The sequence below is a fragment of the Chanodichthys erythropterus genome, chromosome 8, assembly GCF_024489055.1.
Source record: "Chanodichthys erythropterus isolate Z2021 chromosome 8, ASM2448905v1, whole genome shotgun sequence".
In the NCBI taxonomy this organism is placed as follows: Eukaryota; Metazoa; Chordata; class Actinopteri; order Cypriniformes; family Xenocyprididae; genus Chanodichthys; species Chanodichthys erythropterus.
In genome coordinates this window covers 7,916,526-7,940,678 of record NC_090228.1, presented here as the reverse complement: position 1 = coordinate 7,940,678, position 24,153 = coordinate 7,916,526, and the positions used below count along the sequence as shown (strand labels likewise).

General features: G+C 36.0%; 2 protein-coding genes across 6 annotated transcripts in view; both read left to right on the top strand.

Annotated features, from left to right (window-relative positions):
- The window catches only part of mical3b (microtubule associated monooxygenase, calponin and LIM domain containing 3b), a 30,848-nt gene extending 29,950 nt beyond the window's left edge, over nucleotides 1–898 (top strand). For all 4 annotated transcript variants that reach the window (XM_067391686.1, XM_067391687.1, XM_067391685.1 and 1 more), the window contains one exon: nucleotides 19–898. In XM_067391686.1, the coding sequence (XP_067247787.1) occupies nucleotides 19–203 (185 nt within the window). In that variant the 3' untranslated portion in view covers nucleotides 204–898. The remainder of the gene's footprint in view (nucleotides 1–18) is intronic.
- A 1,036-nt stretch (nucleotides 899–1,934) lies between these two features.
- On the top strand, nucleotides 1,935–23,630 carry tspan9b (tetraspanin 9b). Of its 2 annotated transcripts, XM_067390945.1 has the most exons (8): nucleotides 1,935–2,196; nucleotides 9,172–9,251; nucleotides 17,577–17,768; nucleotides 19,940–20,014; nucleotides 20,263–20,364; nucleotides 20,596–20,727; nucleotides 21,968–22,051; nucleotides 22,167–23,625. In XM_067390945.1, exons 2-8 carry the CDS (start codon nucleotides 9,189–9,191, stop codon nucleotides 22,236–22,238), a joined length of 720 nt encoding a protein of 239 aa, XP_067247046.1. In that variant the 5' UTR covers nucleotides 1,935–2,196; nucleotides 9,172–9,188; the 3' UTR covers nucleotides 22,239–23,625. The 2 variants fall into 2 exon arrangements, with proteins under 2 accessions (XP_067247046.1, XP_067247044.1); XM_067390943.1 differs by lacking the exon at nucleotides 1,935–2,196 and having other exon boundaries at nucleotides 8,895–9,251; nucleotides 22,167–23,630.
- Nucleotides 23,631–24,153: the final 523 nt, after the last annotated feature.

Sequence of the window (24,153 nt, the reverse complement as noted above, 5' to 3'; positions counted from 1 at the left end):
TCTCTCTCTCTCTCTCAGACCATCTGAAGGGAGAGGACGAGCTGGCCGAGGAGAGGCGTATTTTGAGCGAGATGCTGGATGTGGTGGAGCAGAGGGATGCGCTGGTGGCCTTGCTGGAGGAGCAGCGAGTCAGGGAAAAAGAGGAGGATAGTGACCTGGAGGCCGTCATGCTGTCTAAAGGCTTCAGTTTGCACTGGGACTGACTCGCACATGCACGAATCTCATCATACCGCTTGAAGGGCTACTCTGTCCCTGTTTGTGCTACAAAAATATGCAGCTGCTCTGTTTTCATTGGTCAAAACAGGCCTGTTTAACCTGCATTCTGGGCCGAATGTGCAACTACATAGGTATCTAAATAATGAATACCGCCAAGATATTGGCCCGTAAGTGATTCTCCGTTATATGAGGTGCAAAATAAAGCCCCTGATTAGGTTGAGTGGCAATGTCTTGCTGCCAAATAATGCCCCTGCTTATGCTACTATGCAAAGGAACATCTTTTTGTTGTCTTATTTCAAACAGCTGGATAAAGTGAAGGTACAGCTGTAATTTTACCCAGATCCATCATGTTTTGACTTGACAGAAATGAATATGAAATGGCATATTTAACCACATTGTCACTGTGCAGTACAGACTGACGCATGCAAACTTAGATACACAAGATAAGGCCTGTCTTAATGTATGATTTGGATCTTTTCTTTTCTTTTTTTTATCTAATTTACAACTGTTCCTGTTGTTTAACCTGCATAAGCTAAACTCACACACATTTTCAATTCTCAGTATAAAGACTATATATTATATATACAATAATTTATTGGCTGAATTTTTTTTTTTTTTTTTTTTCAGAATAACAGCATTTTACATTTTGCTGTTATATTTCATTCTGTAACACTTCCTTGCATTAAACAACTTTTCATTTGAGAAAAATGTGTGGACTATTACATTTTCATTTTGAGTTTGACAACAGTTTTGTTTTTCGGCATGAAAACCATGAATATGGAACACTTTGATGTCCTGTAACTTTTTTATTGCATTAGTATTATTACTCCTACTGATAAATATTTTTTTTTAAAAAGTCATATTTTTTTGTAATTGCCAAAATTATTTATAATTTGTTTATGTAATGTTTATTGGTAGAAAATGACAAAATTACACAAATCAGTGTTTAAACTCTATTTTGACCAAACATATTGGTATAACAAAACAGCTCATACAATTTAATTTGACCTCTAGAGGCTGTCAGTCAAAACTTTGACTTACACCAATGCACTCACATGATTAAAATAATAAAACAACTTCGCATTTCTCCTCCATTTCTCTAGTTTGCTTCCAAATATATAGTCAAGCCAAAAATTATTCAGACACTAGATATAATTTTTGATATATTTTTACTAGTGGGTGCAGGACACTATAGTTCATTTATGTAAGTGAGGATAGCAAAATAAAGTAGGCTAAACTGTGACGTATTATACCCAAAAATTCTTCATACAATGGACTACCAGTAAAATTGATAAAAAATTTGGGACACACTAAGTGTTATCTGACATAATTAAGATTATTTTTTTCTGACACAGTTTAATCTTGTCATATTTTATGACAATTTTTTAAATAATTTTTTTATAATTTATAATTTTTTATATCTATAGTGAATAAACTAATAATGAATGAAATGTTCAAGGTGTCTGAATAAATACATTTTGGTTTGACTGTATTTGTCAAGTAAACATAACATTATTTATTACAAATAAGAGAGAAAGAAAGGTTTCAGAGCCTAAAAGTGCTTTTTGCACACTTATTTCTAAATGTAACATATTTTTGGTAATAGTTATTTTTAATATGTTTAATAATCCTCGACTGCGTGTGAAGGGGCGCCCCCTGCAGGAAAACGCCAGTAGTTTTTTCCTGTGGATTTACAGCAGTGACCGTAAACGGACTGAAGTCACGCCTCTCCATCTTTCCTGCTACACTGTTTCCGTTCGTGGGAAAACTTACTGCCATTCCGATTTTTTTCGAGCTCCGGAACTTTTTCCGACTACCATGAAAGCAAAAGTCTGCTTACCGATAGTTTATATGCGTTTAACTTCTATTGGTAACAGTTAAAACATCGTTTATATAAACAAAAAAGCAAACGAAAGTGAGGAGAGTTTCATTCGGAAAGAAGAAAGCAAATCGGAAAACATAAGTTGTGCTTCAAATAAGGTGAGTAAGGCTCAAAAACGACGAAAATGTTATACTTTTATATGAAAATGTCTACATTTTTAATATTTAGTCTTATAATTGTTTATTTTGGCTGTCTAGTCTATTCTCGTAGCTTGTTGTTCTGTTGATGTTTATCAGTTCGTGAATGTTTATGTCAGTTTAAGGAAAATACTTATAGTTTTGTTTTGTTATGTGGCTATAATGTGTTATTTAAACAAAAACTAAAGTAAATGGAAGTTTGAATGTGTCAAACTAGGTTTAGGAATAATCTCTGCTACTACGGAAACTGGCTTTCTGATATGGAAAGATAAGCAAATTACGCAGATGTAGACGTACCGACAGCAGAGCAGATTTGGCTCTATTCACGTTGGAGTGCAACAGTGTTCAAGGCCTACAGTTTAAGAAAACGAAGCTTCTTTAGCATTCAGGAAACTTCTCATTAGTTGTTCATAGAGGTACTATACCTCAGTGTGTGTGTGTGTGTGTGTGTGTGTGTGTGTGTGTGCGCGCGAGCCGCAGGCTGTGATTAGCGCTGCGCTGGAATGTGCAGAATTGGCGCAACTAAAAAGCGCATAGTTGAAAGCAGCTGCTGCATGCCTGCTGCAGACTCATGGAAACAGTGACAACATTTGCATGCACATCATTTCCCTATTTAAGGTTTGTGTTTACGTTAAGCCTTTAATCTGAAAACTCTGCAGCTACTGGAATATTACTGTAAATCAACATGTTCTAAATGCACCCAATATGGCTGTATTAATACAGCTCTCTCATTTGAATTTATAAATCATTTGAAGATAATAAATACGCTAATTTAAATTGTTATACTATAATATATACTTCTAATACCAAAAACAATGTGGTATTTATATTTATTATCTATCTACAAATAATTTATATTTATATTAATAGTTAATATTAAAGGGTTAGTTCACCCAAAAATGAATTTTCTGTCATTAATTACTCACCCTCATGTCGTTCCACACCCATAAAACCTTCGTTCATCTTCGTAACACAAATTAAGATATTTTTGATAAAATCTGATGGCTCGGTGAGGCCTGCTTTGTCAGCAAGATAATTAGCACTTTCAAAAACTACTCAAAACCGTTCATGTGACTACAGTAGTTCAACCTTAATGTAATGACGCGACGAGAATACTTTTTGTGCGGCAAAAAAACAAAATAACGACTTTATTCAACAATATCTAGTGATGGCGAATCATTTGTTTCGAATCAGCGATTTGGAGTCACGTGATTTCAGCCTCACTGAGCCATCGGATTTCATCAAAAATATCTTAATTTGTGTCCCGATGATGAACGAAGGTTTTACAGGTTTGGAACAACATGAGGGTGAGTAATTAATGACAGAAATTTAATTTTTGGCTGAACTAACCCTTTGATGTTCAAAACATTGGATGTTGACTTACTCTTTACAGATCAAATTTGACCTATATTTCGAGAGTTATGACCTTTCACCATTTGGCCTTTCAGCATTTTATGCCATGTTGCTCAATGTTCACTTAATTCTCTCTACATTACACACTTTACAACTTAAAGGGATTGTTCACCCAAAAATGAAAGTTTTGTCATCATTTACTCACCCTCAAGTGTGGTTGCATCAGGAAGGGCATCCAGCATAAAAACCTGTGCCAAATCCAATGTGTGTTCACGGATAATTCAGATAAAGTGGACCCTGTAAATGAGCGGGACTAATGCTAGGAAAATATATATTTACTCACCTTCAAGTTGTTCCAAACCTGCATGAATTTCTGTCTTCTGCTGAACACAAAAGATGATATTTTGAAGAATATGAGTAACCAAACAGGCCCAGAGAGACAATGTATTTTTTTCCATACTATGGGTAAATGATGACAGAATTTTCATTTTTGGGTGAACTATCCCTTTAAGTATTCATATCAGGCTGACTAAGTCCAGCCAAGATAGTAGAGATAGCACAGTATCCGATTTTAACACCACAAGAGGGCAGTGCATCACAAAATTGCTTACACCTCCAAAGAGGTCACGTGATTAGTGCTAAATAGTGTAATTAAAACAGAGAAAAGAGATCAAGTGTGAACTGGAGCAGGTCAGAGCACAGCGTCTTGTGAATAGAAAGCAGAATAAAGCACTAATGACATAATTAAGGACTGAAACAGCACATGCCCTCAGGCTGTCATGCTAAAAGAGTACGTCCTGTTCTGAATGTTCGCATCAAAGGGCATTTTTACAATAACTGAACCTTTAATGTAGCTCTTTAACTAACCTTGAACTCTACACACATTAAAAACAACTTATGCACATTGGCTTGCTTTTTTGTTAGGTTTCAGATGCTTGAAAGGGAATTCATTTACCTGTTAAAGGTCAAATCAAATGCCTTCTTTCCGTTCTGACAATGAAAATTTAATTTTCTGCATGGAAGGCATCTCTAATATTCATGCGTGGGCAGGGAAACAGCTTGAAACAGTTGGTGTAATGAAAATGCCAGTTGTTATAAAAATATTGGACAGGCTGTTCTGTTTCTGCTGTTGTTTCAGTCATGCTGCATACATTCATCATAAGTTTTCAGTTCAATGTGACTTGTAATATTACATGTATTACTCTCTAGCATGACCATGATGTGTGTTGACAGACATTTCAGCAATACAAAAGCTCATTACTATTGTAAAAAGTACAATCCCAAGAGAATTGCTTTAAATGCTTTTATGTGTGAATGCAGAAGTGCTGAAAAACATGAGTGTGTGTGGTATATTGCATCATAACTCACTATTTATCTCACAATTCTGACTTTTTTTCTCAGAATTGCAAGTTTATATCACGCAATTCTGACTTTATAACACACAATTGCGAGTTTATACCTCACAATTCTGAGGAAAAAAGTCAGAATTGCAAGATTTAAACTTGTAATTACCTTTTTTATTTTTATTTCATTCATGGCGGAAACAAGCTTCCATACTAATCTGGCTTGCTGTGCAATTGCACACTTCACCTGTTCATTCTCTTTATTGACGGTAGCTGCTGTTTAATTCTTAGAAAGAAAAAGTATAGCTGGTTGAAATAGCTTTTTGCTTGATGGAGGATGAAAACAGCACTAATTCAGTTCCTTCTTTCCCAACACGCAATCCCCATTTCCCTAGAAAGTGTTGGAAAGTGCTTTTTTGCCAGCAAGTCAACCGGCATTCCCTGGATAGAGAGTTAATGGTAGTTGATTTACATATAGGGCAGACTGTTTGGGAATAAATCCCTCTTGAGTGTCTGAAAGTGCGGTTTACATGCAAACCGGCGTGTCCAGCTGAACAAAATGGCCTGTTTGGAACCACAGTCATGTACAATGAGAAACTTTCCTATAAACACTAGAAATGTTCGTTTTCTCAGAAGGATCTAAGCACATTGTCGTTGAATAGACAAAGACAAAGAGAAGGATCAGAGTGAGTGTGTGTCTGAGCAGATTGGCAGGCAGATGTTCATTATAGCGTTGGTAGCCTGAGTTTGTTTAATTAATACTCCTTAAACACACATCTGGGCAGCATTTACTACATACAGTGGGATCCAAAAATCCACACTGAAGATCTGGAAAGAAAATATAATATAAATTTAATAATGAGAAATATTAAAGATTCTGCACTATTTTTCCTACATTAATATAATATAATATAATATAATACACATTTATGATTATAACTATAATTATACATTTTTCTAAGTAAAAAGCTAAATAAAAACATTTTTACCACTCAGACTAGTACATATGTGATTTTTGTATGCTTACTGACTAGTTATGAAAGAAATTGAATCTCTTGAAGCATATACATATATTACAAAGTTCTCCAGTAGTTTTTTTCTCTAGTAGATTTCTGGCATGATTTACATAATGCCACTGCACCAGTACATGCACATGCACAAAAGATGCAATAAACTGTAATAAAAACAATAATAATATGCAATAAAATACACGTTCAACAATACTTTATTAAGAAAAAAATATGAACTTTAAGAATAGGCTCCTACTCTCTCTCTCCATCAGATGTCTTGCAATCCACTCTTTCCTCTATTCTCTGTATATATAATAAATGACTTCTGTTCCTGACTGTGGATGCGTTAAGTACCTGTGAACAGATATTCAGTGCTACTGTTATGTTCTATTCAGGCACCAAGACAGCAGCCACATGAGACCCACAAGCCATAAAATATTCTATAAGAGCATCCAATGTTATGTGCCGCTATACACTTTAAAAAATCATTTGAGAAAACTTAAAAGTTTAAGACAACCAACTTCAGCAGATTTTTGAGTTTTCACAACTTGTTTTTGTAGGAGATTTTTGAGTTTTCTCAACATTTTGTTGTATAAATTGAATACAACAAGTCGAGAAAACTCAAAAATCTGCTGATGTTTGTTATAACTAACCCTGTAATTTAAATTTCTTAGTGACTCATAGTGGCTCTATTTTAACAATCTTAGATCTAAGTGCACTTATGGCATGTCGAATCCACTTTAGCTAGTTTAACGTCGGGAAAAATGTCATGGAATGTTACACAATAATAGTCTTTTACATTGTAATACTTTTATTTCAGATGCCTCAAAATAGCAACACGCCAACAATGCATCCGAACAGACCTCGTTTTCAGACCATGGACGCACAAATAGGCGAAAATGCATGTGCTTTTTCAACAACGTGGCACAGGACATGAAGATGATAACTGCGTCAGGCTCAGGGTTGCCAGGTTTTCACAACAAAACCCGCCCAATTGCAAAACCCGCCGGTAGAAATTCGCATTCCAGGGGCTAAATATCATGTTATTTAGGGTTGCTTCAACCCGCGGACATTAAAAAAAAACAACCCGCAGTGTTAATGTCGCCCAATTCCATGGGAAAATTGGCGCCGCATTGCACCACATTGCGCCGGGTGTATGATAGGGCCCCTAATGTTTGAAGTGTAGTGTACTGTATAGTAACTTTTTTTAACTTAACTTTATTTTATAGTTGACTTAAGATGAAAATCCCCTGCTAAGACAGGTAAATTAAACACTGAGGAACATTATACATTTATGGGTGGTCCTCAGGTGTACAAATTTGCAAGCAGTTTGTGGAGCTGTGGGAAAGTTATATCCACTGTTACAGCAAAATAAACACTGTTCAGTCAATAAAACCCTTTCTAATGAGTTTCCTGAGAATATCAGATCTCACAAAGCCACCGCAGGGTAAAATACACAGTCAGCTCCATACAACACACACATAAACACACACACTGTTACACAATATTGCTATGCCATTTAATTAGAGTGGAAGGAGCACTGGAGGGAAAGAGGAATTATAGCAAAAAAAAATTCACCAAAATAATAACACAGGAGGATCTCTATAGAAATATACACACACATGCACGTTTAGTTACATAAATAAGGACATACCATATACTTTTTTTTTTTTTTTTTGCTTATATATGATTAACCAAATTATCATACTTCAAGGCTAAACCTTTTTTCCAAACGATGACATACCCAGTGGTATATTTTGTCAGATTTTTCTGAATTTTGTATGAATCTTAGTTAGGTGGATGCCATGTTTAATTTCTCGTAATTAGAAACAGCTGTGAGGAATAGACCTCCAGTCTGTTCTGTGTGTCGTACTGTTGTGTACCAGTGTCAATCATTCAGCTGATGCAACATTGAAAATATGTCTTCCCAGTAAAAAAAAACTCCATGGAAAATTAAATGTGACATAGGACCATAGGAGACAATGCAACTCTTTGAACTGACTGTATGTGTTTAATTTGGACCCGGTATCATTATGTTTGACGAGCTGCATCATTCACACTTCAGCTCACATCAGAGGTCAGCAATCCTAGCCAGTGGTTAAATCAGGATCACTAGAAACAAAGCAAATGCATGTTGTTGCTGAAGTGTGTTTAATAGCACCATCACACAGCACCAACAACAACTCATCAGATGCAGTCTTTACACTTGGTAGGCTATGATTGCACAATCTCTCTGCAGAATTGCTCTTATTAGGCGAGACGGCATGCATACACATAGGCAAACTGCACATACATGTGCTAGGATTTGTTTTATTTGCTCAAACAGCTTTCATTTTCCCGCTTGGCTTGTGATACTTTCAAAAAGTACGTGGGCAGGGAGATAACGCATCCACTGACCTGCAAACAGATTGGCCGAAGTGCAGGAGGAGGAGCCAAAGAGAGGGAGAGAGAGAGAGCGGGATGAATGGATGAAGGTAGGAGGATGCAGAGATAGGGACAGAGTGCTAGTTGGGATGGAAAGAGCCGGGAGAGGAAATCACTAATAATAGCACTGCAGGGAAGCGAGAGCATGCAGAGAAAAATGTGGTACACGCAGCAAAGCGAATCATGCCGAACCAGAGCAGTGAAAGAGTGCGATGGAGCGAGAACGGGGAAAGTTGAAAGCACATGCTCTGCATTCCCACATGCATGATAGAAAATGCAGAAAGAAGAAAAAGACAAATAGGAAGCACAGGGAGAAAAACGTGCTCAGTGCAGAGGAAATTACGGATCCCATTGGAGAAAAAACTCTACTGAAGACACTAAGACAGCTTTAAGTTCTTGTGTTATGTGAGCGCATCTGTTTGTTTAATTTAAATCCGTCTCCTTCAAATGGCAACTTTGAAGACATGTGCTAAATTGCAGCTTGTGTGATTGTGTGTGTGAAACATGCCCTCCGCTCGGCCTTCATCCGATGATGCAGAGGTGTGAGAGCCACGAATCCGAGGTCCAGCGGAGCCCCTCATTGGACAGCGCAGAGTCAGAATTCACCCGGGCGGCCCGTCGGGGTCACCGTCTAGCCGTGGGGGCCTTCTATGGCTCCCGGGGCTCAAATGTCAAAGATCAAACAGCACAGAATGACGGAGCTGTTGTTGCGGTCCCGCCAGGAGGAAAGCCTCAGGATAAGCGCGTGTCTGCCCGTGGGAAGTATGTTGTGTTTTACCTGGACTTGTCGTTTGTGTTGCTCCTAGAGTTTGAGAAGCTGAAGATGGCTCGTGGATGCCTGTGCTGTGTCAAATACATGATGTTCCTCTTCAACCTGCTGTTCTGGGTGAGTATCAAACTCTAGCATGAATTATGCAAACTTGCTTGTTGTCAAAATGCTTTCTCTTATACAAATTTAATGTGCAGAGACTGCTGCTATGTGAATGATGATTTTTCTAAAAAGTGAACATAGTGTCTCTGTGGCACTTTCAAGACAATGTTTGAATGGTTCAACAATGTTAATTTCTGACTCAGCCATTGATGTGAGTTTGCAGCAGATCATTAGTGGTGGTTGATACGCATCCCTGCAAGCATCAATATTATTACCACTCATACTTGGGATTGTAGAATTGTCTATATCCCTAACCCTAGATAGTAACCCTAAAGTATTAAATAAATCAAATTGTGCATCTTAAAGGGATAGTTCACCCAAAAATGAAAATTTGATGTTTATCAGCTTACCCCCAGTGCATCCAAGATGTAGGTGACATTTTTTCTTCAGTCGATCACAAATGATGATTTTTAACTGCAACCGCTGCCCTCTGTCATTCAAATCATTGCAGTAGATGGGAACTTCATCTATAAGAGTGAATAAACCTTGCTTAGACAAATCCAAATTAAACCCTGCGGCTCGTGACGACACATTAATGTCCTAAGACACGAAACGATCGGTTTGTGTGAGAAACCGAACAGTATTTATATCATTTTTTACCTCTAATACACCACTATGTCCAACTCCGTTCAGCTTCCGGCTAGTGAGGTCAAAAAACGCGTTCTGAAGACGGAAGTGATGTCTCGCCCATATACTTCAATGAGCGCGAGACATCACTTCCGTTGTCAGAGCGCGATCAGACCTCACTAGCCGGAAGCTGAACGGAGTTGGACATAGTGGTGTATTAGAGGTAAAAAATGATATAAATACTGTTCGGTTTCTCACACAAACCGATCGTTTCGTGTCTTAGGACATTAATGTGTAGTCACGAGCCGCAGGGTTTCATTTGGATTTGTCTAAGCAAGGTTTATTCACTCTTATAGATGAAGTTCCCATCTACTGCAATGATTTGAATGACAGAGGGCAGCGGTTGCAGTTAAAAATCATCATTTGTGATCGACTGAAGAAAAAATGTCACCTACATCTTGGATGCACTGGGGGTAAGCTGATAAACATCAAATTTTCATTTTTGGGTGAACTATCCCTTTAAGAGAAATGTGCTTTTACTCTGCATACATGCTATTACATTATTGATGATACAACAGGAAACACAATCCCATTGATTTACACTGAAAGAAGGATGTGAATCACACTCTCGCAGCCACATAGTAACATGCTAAAACACCTAAGTAACCACATATCAATGCCCTGACACTCTTCTGGTGCTGTTAGTTGTGCCAATGGTCGCAGAATTCTTAGTCAGGGGAGTATGTCGGATTTCAGACAGTGCATGTTTATGTGAGATGATTGATGGAATAAGATGCATGGTGTTTGTGTTTTGCACATAGATATTGTCTTGTGTTGCACGCAGCAGGTGGAAATATTAGATAATAACAACAATTTTGTCCTGGAAAAGTCATAGAAATTCATTAAATCTTTAGTCTTTGTCCCGGAAAAGTCATAGAAATTCATTAAATCTTTAGTCATGTAAAATTGCTTAAAAAATATATTTTTTTAGTATTTTTCCAGTTCATCTCTAAAGTACTTCAATAGATAGAAATTCGCAGTTGTGAATGCAGTAGCTTCTAAAGATCCCAATAATCACAAACAGCTGTAATATCATGCAAGTATCATGTAACCCTTAAAGAGGACCTACTATGCCCCTCTTCACAAGATGTAATATAAGTCTCTCTCTCTGGTGTCCCCAGAATGCATCTGTGAAGTTTCAGCTCAAAATACCCCACAGATCATTTATTATACCTTGTCAAATTTGCCCCTATTTGGGTGTAAGCAAAAACACTCAGTTTTTATGTGTGTCCCTTTAAATGCAAATAAGCTGCTGCTCCCAGCCCCCTTTCCAGAAGAGGGCGGAGCTTCGGTTGATCAACAACAACAAAGCTGGAGAATCTCACGCAGCCAAAATGACGATTGTCAGTAACGGTGTTAAAACTTACATTATTCAAACCAGAGTCGAACACTGATGGAAAGACTCAGAAAGAAGTTACAACTTTTAGAATTGACATTTCTGCAGGGGCGGTTTCTTCATTAGGGCAATAGGGCGACGCACCACCAAAGTGAGAAAAGGACGCATTTTTCAACCACAGAGTTACGCTAGCTGTCACTGCTAGACTGTTTGTTCTGCCTCTGGATATAGTCCAATCAGCGTCGAGTCATGCTCTGTGGAGTACCGCCTCTTTTTGGGTATTTCAGTCTGCCGGAGATTTGCCCCGACTGCTCCCATAGACTTCCATTCAAAGAACTTTTTTTCGAACTGCAGGCGCTGCAGTGCAATCTCTATGGGTTCCGGTAGGGCTCGCACTAACGTGCTTTCATCATCATACGTAACCTTAACTTGTGCAGCGATTGGTGGAAACAAACATACCTAATATTATTAATATTTTTTTTAAACTGAAGTGACATTTAATAATTTCCTCAGTGCATAATTTACATTTCACACACATATTCTCCATCTGTAAAAGTTAGAAAGTCGAGAAAATATTTCCATTTTGCAGTCTGTCGTGGTCGAGCCTTCCGCAAGCACAAATTTCCATGAACGAGCGCCGCCGCGCGCCAAACAGAAGTAGTTCAATCTGAGTAAAATACATTTTGCTTAAAATATTTGTTGAAAATTTGTTTTTGTTGGCGAACATAATTATGTCATATGTAGAATTTCGAAACTACAACAAAGTGTATTTGTATGATAGCAGTAACTGTGTAAAGTGACTTGTAGAGTAATCCAAATAATAATAATAGTCTGTTCTTTTGTTTTTATTTATTTTCATTTTTAGTTTAGTGTATTTAATTTCTATTTCAAAAACATTTGTTTTTAGATTGTAAAGGTACAATTTTAGAATGTAGCCCAGGCCTAATGTGATTTGACCCCTTTTTTGCACATAATTTATAGCATATACTACAAAGTTACATTCATGATTGTTTTTATAGCCATCAATATGAACATTGTTTCTAGGACAATATTGGGCAGGATCTTAAATATATACTTTTTTTAATTAAATACAGATATTTTTTTTTTGAGATCTTTGCTTTAAATACTGAATTTTCCATGTTTTAGATAGATACATTATTATATATAAATCGATAAATGGTTATTCAACAATTAGCCTATTCATTCCTGCATTTCTAAATTTTTTTTTTTTTTTTTTTTTGCTCCCCCCCCAAATACTTTTTGCACCAGCCGCCACTGCATTTCTGAACGGTTAGTGGATAAATTTATTTAGCTACTGTGGAACTCATCGACTATCATGTGCCGTCATGTTAATCTTTTGTGCAAATCCAGCATTGAATTGACCATTGTTTGTGAAGCAGTCCGGCGTAAAATGACGGCATGGTAACAACACTCTACCACAACAACTCTTCCTCTTCTCTAAAGCAGCCCAGCATGGCCTCGCCCCCTTTGTTGCGTGTTCTCTGGGGCAGGGTTTATGTAAATTTTACGGTTAGTGATGTCCCCAACAAGGGAACAAGCTTTTGTACTCCCTACTAGACGTTTGTTGTAGTCCTTAAACAGAAAAGTCTTTAAAAGAAAATATCTCCCTTTGCATTGAACTTCGAGTGTCGGAACTTTGCAGATACTGTTTATGCTCAAACAGCAACATTACACACTAACTAAAGTTAAAAAAGTGAAATCAAGGACCTCTTTAAAGGAAATTCCAATTTCCGTCAGAAATTAAGCATGCTACCTTTAATTTTCAAAGATGGTAATTATTTTTATTTACTTAATTATAAAATTATATTCAAAATGCACTTCAGTTTGAATGGGCATGATGCTTTTGGTAATAACTGTAGTATATAGATGAAAATGGATACCGTAGTCAGTGTTTGTAAGGGATGTCATGTGAGCTGAGGAAAGGAGGTTCCTCATGAGGTGTTAAATGCTCTTAGATCAAAGGCAGTAATACATATTCATCTGAACCAGAGCACTCAAATGAACCCCCCTCTTTTCCTCTCGCTCTCTATCATTCTAACATCTCTTATAGGCTCACCATTTAACGTTTCATTCATCTGTGGTGTTGTTGTGTATTTACAACAGGAAGTCTGTGTGTCAGATGATGGTTCTGTGAGTTGCAAGAGTTTACTCGTTTGATCTGCCGTGCGTGTGTGTTGTTGTTTGTTTGATTCTGAGCGGGTTTAATGACGGAAGCACCAAATCACAAGCAGGAAACTTGAGAAAAAACTCCCGACTGATCTGAAATCTCCCGCTGCACACACACCCACATATACACCCATATAGCGATGGAAAGGGAACATAAAAGAATAAGGAAATTAGGGAAAGATTGCAAAGGCCTGGAGATTTTACACTGTACACTTTAAACAGCGGGGCGGAGAGGGAATAAAAGAGAGACGGAGGAGGGCGATAAAAAGAAAGATAAAAGTGATTTAAAAAGGGAGACACAGAAAGCTTTAGATAGAATTACTTTGAGATGGAACAGTTTGTCTAAGCAGTTTGGTTTTCTTTTGATTCGTTGGAATTTAATTTTGGAGTTCATTTTTCCATTGAAGTGAAATTACATTCCTGTTCTGAATTACAAGGTTTACAGAAGCATTTAATAAAATCTTCTCATAACATAATAGAAAAACCCTCGATCTTCCTGCTTATGTGAAACACAGTTGACAAATTGTGTGGTTTTTTTATTATATTCTGACTAGGATGTAAATGGGGTGGTAATGATGTTTCTGAGTGGAGTTGAGTAGGTGTTTTAGGTCACTGTTAATCTATATTTCATGTGTTTGACATTACTGAGCCTGATGGCTCTCAGCTCCATGTTTAATACATGACTCAGAAAGTTAAGGCCACTCACTTCACTTTTCACAAGGTCACAAACACACAATACACTCATTAGTGAGTGTGAGGTCAGTTTTGCATGCGGAGTCTGTTAATGACTGACTCAACTTTGGTATTTTATTTCTAATACATATTCATCGATGCTACCTACATTTAGTTCCTTACCATTGTACTTTTTTCTTGTCCTTTTCTATTAATGTACTTTCTTTCCTTTCCTTTTTAATTTAATTCATTTCCATTTTTCTTCTCCTGTCCTTTTCTATTGATTTCTTTCTTTCCTTTCCTTTTTAATTTTCCTTTTGTTATTTTTTTCCCTGTAATTTTTCCATTTCCTTTCCTGCCATTTTCTGTTCAGTTCTTCCCTTTCCTTCCTTTCTATCCCATTTCCTATCCTATTCCTTTCTTTTCTGTCATTTCCTTTTCTATCCCTTTCCTGTCATTGTCCTTTCCTGTTTCCTTGTGACCATCTTTTTATATTATTTTCCTTTTTCCTTTCTTTTAGAGTGGATTAGTGCTTGCCCGTCACTGGTTCTGGAAGTATTTTTTTCCATTCAAGCCTTTGATAAAGCATTATAACCCATGAACAAAACCAACCAGCTACAAGGTTAATCATAACATTGCAAATTTTGATTTGTAGCCAAAAAGTATTTGAAAATCTGACAAAAATACAAAGATACAAGACTGTGTACTTAAAGTTGTGAATATATCTGTTTGCTTAACAGCTTTAGTGAGGGAAAGAACTACAATCCCATGAAGCATTGCGAGCATCATAATTGAGTTAAAAACGATGGAAAGCTATTCATTTAAAAATGTTGATTAGATATAAAAAACAATGTTTTTAATTTATTGCAAAATATGCATATATATATATATATATATATATATATATATATATATATATATATATATACAAATATATACAAATATTGAAGTATTTTGAGAGTGCTTCATGGGAGTGGGCGGAGCTAACAAGCTTTTTTGGCACATTTCACTGTTTCGACTCGATTTTTCTGCACAGCATCGTGGGTAATGTAGTTTTTTAAATAAAGTTAAATGTGATTATTTTAGAAATTGTTGAAATAGTGCAGGCTGATGGCAACAATTAACAACCTCGTAGCTTACATTAGGTCTGTCTTGTCGTCTTATATCATTAAAAATCTATTTCCCTATGGAGAAAATGAATGGCATTTTTACTTCCAGAACCTGACTTATTACACTCTATTCCTTTTCTTTTCCTGTTCTTTTCTATTAATTTCCTATTCCTTTCTTTTTCCATTTCCGTTCCTGTCCTATTCTATTATTTACTTCTCATTCTATTCCTTCTTTTCAGATTCCTTTCTTGGCCTTTGTCTTTCCTTTTTTCCTGTTATTACAGATAATTTTTTTCTTTACTAGGCCATTTCTGTTCAAATCCTTTTGTCCTTTCCCTTTTATTTCTTCTTTTTTCTTTTTCTTCTGTTCTCACCCTTTTCCATTTTTTTCTGCTTTGTATTGTCTCGTCTGTCCTTTCTATGATCTTCTCTTCACACACCTTTAATTGTGTTCAATGCTGCTACTTCAGACCATTAATCTAGTGAATGTGTGCCTGTGTTTGTATGCAGTGCACTGAAAAGCAAAACCTCTCGAACGAACAGTCCTCCAGTTTGAAATGCGGGATTAGATTAAGAACAAACCCATTATGAAGGATTTTCCAAAGGCACAGAGAATAGATTGAATTCAGTTTGTTTTGCGTGTGTGTCTTCATTCTGGTAGTGCATCGTGAATACTAAAATTTGGGTTAAAAGCTGTTTATTATCCAGCGTGGTCTGTCTGCTCCTGTGGACAGAATAGTCTCTGCTCTTCCTGTTTATGTTTTATTCTGTTATTTTCTATTTTGAGTGCTCTTTTGCTTGCTTGCATTTGCTCCCTAATTATTTCCTCTCAGACGTTTTGATTACTGTGCCATACTTTTCATTTTCATGGCTTTTAAAAGTTTTCATCATGTTTAACCTATTTTTCTGACTCGCTGTCCTCCTTCCTTCCCTCCCTCTCTCTGTCTCGCTCTCTCTCTCTCTCTTACACACACCTGTTTTATCTCTTATTTTTCATACTCATCATTTTCTGGGCATAAGGATTCTGGCTCATTTCAGATTCTGTGTGGTTCTCAGAGTGCATGCTGGGTATTTTCTCGAGGGAACTGAATGACACAGCTTTTCACCTTCAGTTACACTCAAAAGAAGAGTGTGTGGGGAGCCAGACCGCTGCACTGTAGGGCATATCTTGCAATGACACACATAATGTGAGAGAGGATTAACAGAGAACATCTTGCCCTACTAAATTTTTCATTTAAAGACTTTTAAACATAATATATTTTAGCTTAAATTTATTTGAAGTTAATCTTTAAAAACATAAATAATTTAGCATTGTTAAATGCAATCTTTAGCCAATTTTAAAATTAATGTCCATTTTTCATACTATAAATTATGATGTTGTTGATGCATAGATTCATTTGTAGCATTTAAAACAACTGATTTTAGGTTTTATTGATTTAGTTTTATTAATGATTTTTTATATTTTAAAATTTATTATTTTTAATCGATGCTGTCAAATCATTTATTAATCGATTGTTAATCAATGACTTATCGCAACTGACATAAAATTTTGTAAATGTTTTGTGCGTGTGTGTGTGTGTATATATATATATATATATATATACATCCCTACTAGAGTTAAATCATCAAGATAAATGTTTCACAGATGTTTAACTTTATTTTAATAAAGGATTATATACAAATGTGTTCTTAAAAATGTGAATGGCTTACTTATAAGTAACTCTGCATGGTAAATTGGGATAATAATTTTGCAGCGATTCAGAATTTTTTTTTAAATCTTATTTAAAATCACTTGCATACAAATGCACATATTTACCACCTTGTGCAGCATGTACAGCATATCTCGTTTTTTATTTGGTGCTGGACCAGGTGTGTTAGCTAATTTTTTCCTTTTGCCTTGCTTGGACTACTTTTACATTTCGGTTACCTGAGCATGAAATTACAAGAGTTTCTCCCCATACGAGATGTGCACACCGTGTACTCTCCTACAGTCTAGACACACACACAAAATTCACACTTCAGTACTTTATTGCGGTTCTATTAGCATTTATATTGCTCTCACAGCAGGCAGAGCTGACACAGGTATCATTTTGTTGATTAGGCATGCGCACAAATCTACCTCAGAAAAATATACCACAAATGCGCACATCTACCTCAGTCCTGCATCAGTAACTATAGCTTACCTTGAGTCAACTTGAGTTCACAAAGTGGCACTCAGGTGCTCCTGAGACTCCTGACTTCATTGATTCAAACTGAAGAGTTGGTCTAAAACTTGTGCACAAGTAAAATACTGTCAAACTGAATGATTATGGCTATAACATGAAACACTCTCTGTCTGTCTCTCCTCAGTTGTCGGGCTGTGGGTTGTTAGGTGTGGGCATCTGGCTGTCCGTTTCTCAGGGCAGTTTTGCCACATTCTCCCCCTCCTTCCCCTCCCTCTCAGCTGCCAATCTGGTCATTACCTTGGGCTCCGTCGTCATGGTAACGGGCTTCCTGGGTTGCCTCGGTGCCATCAAGGAGAACAAGTGCCTGTTGCTAAGTGTAAGTCGACACCTACAAAACTCCCACATACCAACTAATTGTTAACCCAGGATTATTTTAACCCTGGGTTAGTGTAATCCTGAGTTATCAGGCTTTGAGATTTCACATAGTGCATTTGCAACTTAGTTATGTTTTAATTCGTCCTCTCTGGTTGTCTTCCAAAGAAACACTTCATCTTCATACTTCATAACTTCCTTTGCCGTCACTGCATTTTTAACATGTTCTTTCAGGCTTGATAGTTGTTGTTATGCTACAAAGCACATAAATATTTAATTGCTTCATTAAGGGATTCACAAAAACTTTTTTGTTAACCAAGACCTAAAATATTTACTTAAGTATCCTTTGAGATCTAGAGTTAATATTTCAGTAATTTAACAAAACATAATTCTTTGATGTCAGTCAATGGTCACATGACATGCATTTTTTAGCTAATTATTAGCTTTTCATCAACTTCTGAACCCACAAAGCCCAGTTTGGGATACATAGTTTATGATTGGTTGTTTTTTGGTAAATATCTTGAGGTAAAATACAAGTTTAAGCATATAGTGTTAACAAAACAAGATATTTTTCCTACCTTTAAGACTAGGAGTCAACTCAACTCAAGACACTCAACTACCTTTGAGTGTGTCTATAGTAAAGCATTTGTACCATTTGTCCAGAAAACTACTCAACTGGTTGCTGGACCAATGTGTATGTCATGTAAATGATTCACAATACGCCGTGCAGCATCAGGGGTCTTTGTAGCGCTGCATTGATTGAGAGTGTGGGAGTGGAGAGAATGCTGCACAGCTGAGATGCTGCGAGTGAGAAACAAAAGCATGCCTATCTCCATTCAAACTGCTTCCATTGTCATGAATGGTGCAAATTCCACTTGCTTATAGATTCTGTCAGCCTTTGGGTGATGCTTCTTATGGCTCATGTGAACAGGCAGAATGATCTCTGATGTGGGACAGGTCACCTAAAACACTTTGGTAACACTTTAGTATGGGGAACACATATTCACTATTAACAATGAATTTTACCCCAATAAACTCCTAATTTACTGCTTATTAATAATTAGTAAGTTTGTTGTTAAGTTTAGGTATTGGGTAGGATGAAGAATGTAGAATATGGTCATGCAGAATAAGACATTAATTTGTGCTTAATAAGTATTAATAAACAGCCAATATTCTAGTAATATGCATGCTAATAAGCATTTCTGCACTGATTGTACATTATCCTGTTTATTACAAATAAATAAATAAATGGTAATGAAATATTGATTTAAAGGTTTTATTTCACCCAAAAATGAAATTTCTGTAATTAATTACTCACCCTCAAGTCGTTCTAAACCCGTAAGACCTTCGTTCATCTTCAGAACACAAATTCAGATATTTTTTTATTACATCTGAGGGTTTCAGAACTACACAGGCAGCAAAGTCATTGCACCTTTCAAGGCCCTGAAAGGTAGTAAAGACATAATTAAAATAGTCCATGTGATTGTACTGGTTTAACCTCAAAGGTTTAATTCACCCAAAAATGAATATTCTGTCATTAATTACTCACCTTCATGTCGTTCCAAACCCGCAAGACCTTCGTTCATCTTCAGAACACAAATTAAGATATTTTTGATAAAATCTGATTGGTTCAGTGAGGCCTCCATTGCCAGCAAGATAATTTACACTTTCAGATGCCCAGAAAGCTACTAAAGACATATTTAAAACAGTTCATGTGACTACATTGTTTCAACCTTAATGTTAAGAAGCCATGAGAATACTTTTTGTGTGCCAAAAAAAACAAAATAACAACTTTATTCAACAATATCTAGTGATGGGCGATTTCAAAACACTGCTTCATGAAGCTTTATGAATCTTTTGTTTCAAATCAGTGGTTTGGAGCGTGTATCAAACTGCCAAAGTCATGTGATTTCAGTAAAGGAGGCTTTGTTAGGTCATAAGTGTTTCGAAACGTTTTGAATAACAAAAGTCAGTAACATGAACTGTTTTAAATATGTCTTTAGTACCTTTCTGGGCATTTAAAGTGTTAATTATCTTGCTGTCAATGGAAATTTAACTCAATGTCACAATTGGCCACTCACAATCACATATTTCACAATATAACAAGTATATACAGTATGTCTCTGCACTTTGTTGTATATAAATAATTTACTTATACTCTCTTTTTACTTGTAGTTCTTCATTGTTCTGTTGATTATTCTGCTGGCAGAGCTGATTTTGCTCATCCTTTTCTTCGTGTACACGGACAAGGTACAGTACGAACACCAAGCATCACACACACCCTCTCAATCTGTCTGTTGTACAGAAACAAACACAGAACTAACCACCCACCGTGCACAGACTCTCATTACCCACACGAATCCTGACAACAACATCCCACACACCTGCTATCCTGGTTAACACTCAGTATTCTTAAAGTTTTCTTCATATCCAAACATAAGCTCTGTAACTCATTTTCAGATTACAAATGCTTCACTTGACTTTAAACTCTCCCGCAGGTGAGCGAGAACGCTAAACAGGATCTTAAAGACGGCCTGCGGCTCTACAACACGGACAATAACGTCGGCCTCCGCAACGCCTGGAACATTATCCAAGCTGAGGTGTGTGTGCATGAGTGCAGGTGTGATATACGGTCATCAGTGACAGTAATGGTGGGTCACCGAGAGTTCAGGTAGTTGATTGGGCCGTGTCTATCCGCAGCTGCTCTCCGCAGAATTATGGAAGATAACTCATGAAGCCCTCCAGTATTGAACAATATGGAGGCGTCTGCAAAAATGTCATTTTTTTTCAGTGTGGGAATGATGCATCTGAATATTGACTCTGTCTCTCAGTGGGAGTGTTGTGGTGTAACAGGGCACACAGACTGGCATGATGCCCTGCAGGAGAAAGCGGTGCCAGACAGATGCTGCCAGGAGCACTATAGAGAGTGCGGTCGCAACGCCACTAACATCTTCTGGTCACAGGTACGATTTTAATTTAATTTAATTTAATTTAATTTAATTTAATTTAATTTAATTTAATTTAATTTAATTTAATTTAATTTAATTTAATTTAATTTAATTTAATTTAATAAGAACCTTATTTTAATGCTCTATTTTATTTTATTTTTTTGTTACTTTTTTTATTACTTTTTATTTTATTTTAGTTTTATTACTGGAACCTTATTTTAATGCCTTTATTTTAATGTGTCATTTATACAGTTTTTTTTATTTTATTTTATTACTGGAACCTTATTTAATTTAATTTAATTTACAGAATATAATTTAAGAACCTTATTTTATTTTATTTTATTTCATTTTTTTGTTTCTTTTTTTATTACTTTTTATTTTATTTTATTACTGGAACCTTATTTTAATGCCTTTATTTTAATGTGTCATTTATACTGTTATTTTATTTTATTTTATTACTGGAACCTTATTTTATTTACGGAATATAATTTAAGAACCTTATTTTAATACCCTATTTTATTTTATTTTTTTGGTACTTTTTTATTTTATTTTATTTTATTACTGGAACCTTATTTTATTTTATTTTATTTTAAATGCAGACTGGCTAGACTCATTTCTGCCACTCAAAATTATTATTTAAGTGAATCAGTTCAAAACATTCATTCATCTGTATGTTTCTTTACACTGTGTTCATATTAATTCATGTAGGTAAATAATGCAGTTTATTGGGGCACATAAATGAAAAATTGCAATTTATCTAGGCATATAAATGAAAAAAAAATATTGATTATCAATTGAATAATGATTAATTAATTAAAACTAGATTGTACTGTTTTTGTACAACAACATAAACAGTAGTTACTGTTTACATAATACAAAAATATTTAGTTAAACACTAAAATGTTTTTGATTCAGAATCAAAGAGCGTTCTAGTGCTAGCAGTTTATAAGTTATTTCGATTAAATTTCCCTACACACGTCACACTAATTGAGGTAGTCATAAATACTCCTGCAATCACCCAGATTAATAATGTAGCTGAGTTATATATTTTAAAGGGTTTTTCCCATTTAAATAGCTTTAATGTAGTTAGCTACTCTTTGTATAGCTTGTACTCCAGCTGCCTGCTTAAAAGGTAGTATGACTATACTTTGAATTATAAATATCTTGCACATCTTAAAGTTTCAAAACAACCTCCCCAATATTACTCATAATCTTATTGCACATTTCAACACACAATCTTCTTTCTGACCCTTAGGGCTGCTACGAGAAGGTTGAGGAATGGCTGAACGACAACAAACATTTGCTTGGAACCATCGCGATGTGTGTGCTGGTGTTACAGGTACAAACATTACAATTACACTCATCTTGACATGTTTGGAAAATAGCTTTGCCTCTAATGATGTCACATCCTGTTTGATGCACACCATGCTGATGTCACTTCCTCTATTCTGCAGCTGCTCGGGATGGCCTTCTCCATGACCTTATACCAGCAGATCCACAGGGCGGGAAAGAAGTACGATGCCTAGAAGAAGCCCAGTGTTAAACTACAAAAACTCTTTGAACACCTTATGTATTATTTCAAAGCCCCTTTTCATGCCATCACAAACTATTACCACTGAAAAAAAATTTTTTTGAGTCTATCAAATTTGATTATGTAGTACACGCTGTAGATATTTTTGCTCGGCTGCTGAGTGGCTAATTTTATTTTTAATTTTTTTGGCCTGAGGTCTAACAGCAACTGTAAGATGAAAACTAATGAAGGGAATACATTGTGAGGAGCAATTATGAATGTTTGCAGCCATTAAGCCGGTCTTGGAAATAGTCCATTAGCGTATGAACTGTACAAAAACGCCCACTTCATATAAGATTGGACTTTGGAGATCGCAATGCACGTAAAAGCATACGTTCACTATGTCTCTCTTGGACAGTTGCAAACATGTAGACGCAAGTCCCTTTGTTGATGTAATATATCAATCGCATGCTGTATATATTTCACATTGACGTAAGCGTACTGTAAAATTGCACACAAACAATCCTTTATCTGATGACTTAAGTGTTAGGGAGAGTGGGGTAAGATGTGTTAACCCCTTACTCTACCAAAAACTGCAACATTTTTGTCATTAGATTATCAGAAAGGCTCTAAATGCATGTTTTTAGCATGTTAAAGTAAAACGCGTGGCAAGAAATTTTATTCCGAATATTTGTACATTTTAATTTACATAAGTTACATAAATTATTGACTAAATTTGGGCTTTGATTTTTCTGGCTATTTTCAAGATATTTCTATCAATTTCACATTTGAAAAAGTTGTCACAGCTTACCCCACTCTCCCCTACTTTCAGTTAAAATGAGTATGAATGTGTTTATTTGTAAAAAGTATGTTCTTTGTATCAGAGAGAGAGAGAGTCTGGGCTAGTCATCTGCTCGCTCTGGGGCTTTGTGTCCTGGTGACTCTCTTCTCGTCTCTGTCTACTCTCTTTGTTTTCTCGCTCACTGATCTTTTCAAAGTGCATCTGTACTGCTGGGAGGCAAATGAGCTGTCCTGCTCCGCCTACTGTCAGGGAAGAGAGGGAGATGAGATCAAAGGATGCAGGATATAGAGGTTAGGAAATAGAGGGGGAGAAAGACCTAATAACGGCCTCTCCTGAAAACAAACAGTATTGTGCAATGACACCTGAAAGCGTGCAATGAGAGTTAACTTATAAGCCATAACCTCGGTGAGCCGTCTCTGTCATTCTCCTAAAATACATTCCTACTCATAATCAGTTTGTGAGGTCTATAGGTATATTTTAATCCACAGATGAAATAGCTGAATCATTACAAAGTATTGAATTATCTGCATAATTTATTACCATGTGACATATCTGCATTACTGTTTAACCAACATATTATTTTAAATAAAAAGAAAAAAAAATGTTTTAAATAAACTGTTCTTGTTTGACATGAATATTACAAAATATGTGCTTTCAAAAACTAGGAAAAATATCCAATATTCATATTCCAGCATACATTATAGTTGCTGAATAATAATGATGATTTTTATGAAATAGATTGTGTAAGCATGTTAAATCTATGAAAGCTTGTTTCTGCCATAAAATAAAAAATAAAAAGTTAATTGCGACTTTTTTTTTTTTCAGAATTGCAAGTTATAATGTCAGAATTGTGAGTTGTGAACTCACAATTGTGTTATAATGTCCAATTGTCAGGGGGAAAAGTCTGACTATGATTCTGACTTTATAACTCGCAATTCTGACTTTACATCATGCAATTTTGACTGTTACTCACAAGTTCAAGTTTAAATCACGCTATTGTGAGAAAAAAAGTCAGAATTGTGAGATAAAAAGTCAGCGTGATGACTCTCAATTGCGAGAAAAAAGTCAGAATTGCGAGTTTAAATCTCAAAATTGCGAGAAAAAAAGTCAGAATTGTGAGATAACTCTC

Excerpts from the sequence above, each read along its gene's own strand:
- tspan9b (XM_067390943.1), top strand. The coding sequence starts at position 8,895 with ATGATGCAGAGGTGTGAGAGCCACGAATCCGAGGTCCAGCGGAGCCCC. Across the intron at positions 20,015-20,262 it reads TCTTCGTGTACACGGACAAG|GTGAGCGAGAACGCTAAACA; the intron begins GTACAGTACGAA and ends ACTCTCCCGCAG. Across the intron at positions 22,052-22,166 it reads TGTGTGTGCTGGTGTTACAG|CTGCTCGGGATGGCCTTCTC; the intron begins GTACAAACATTA and ends TCTATTCTGCAG.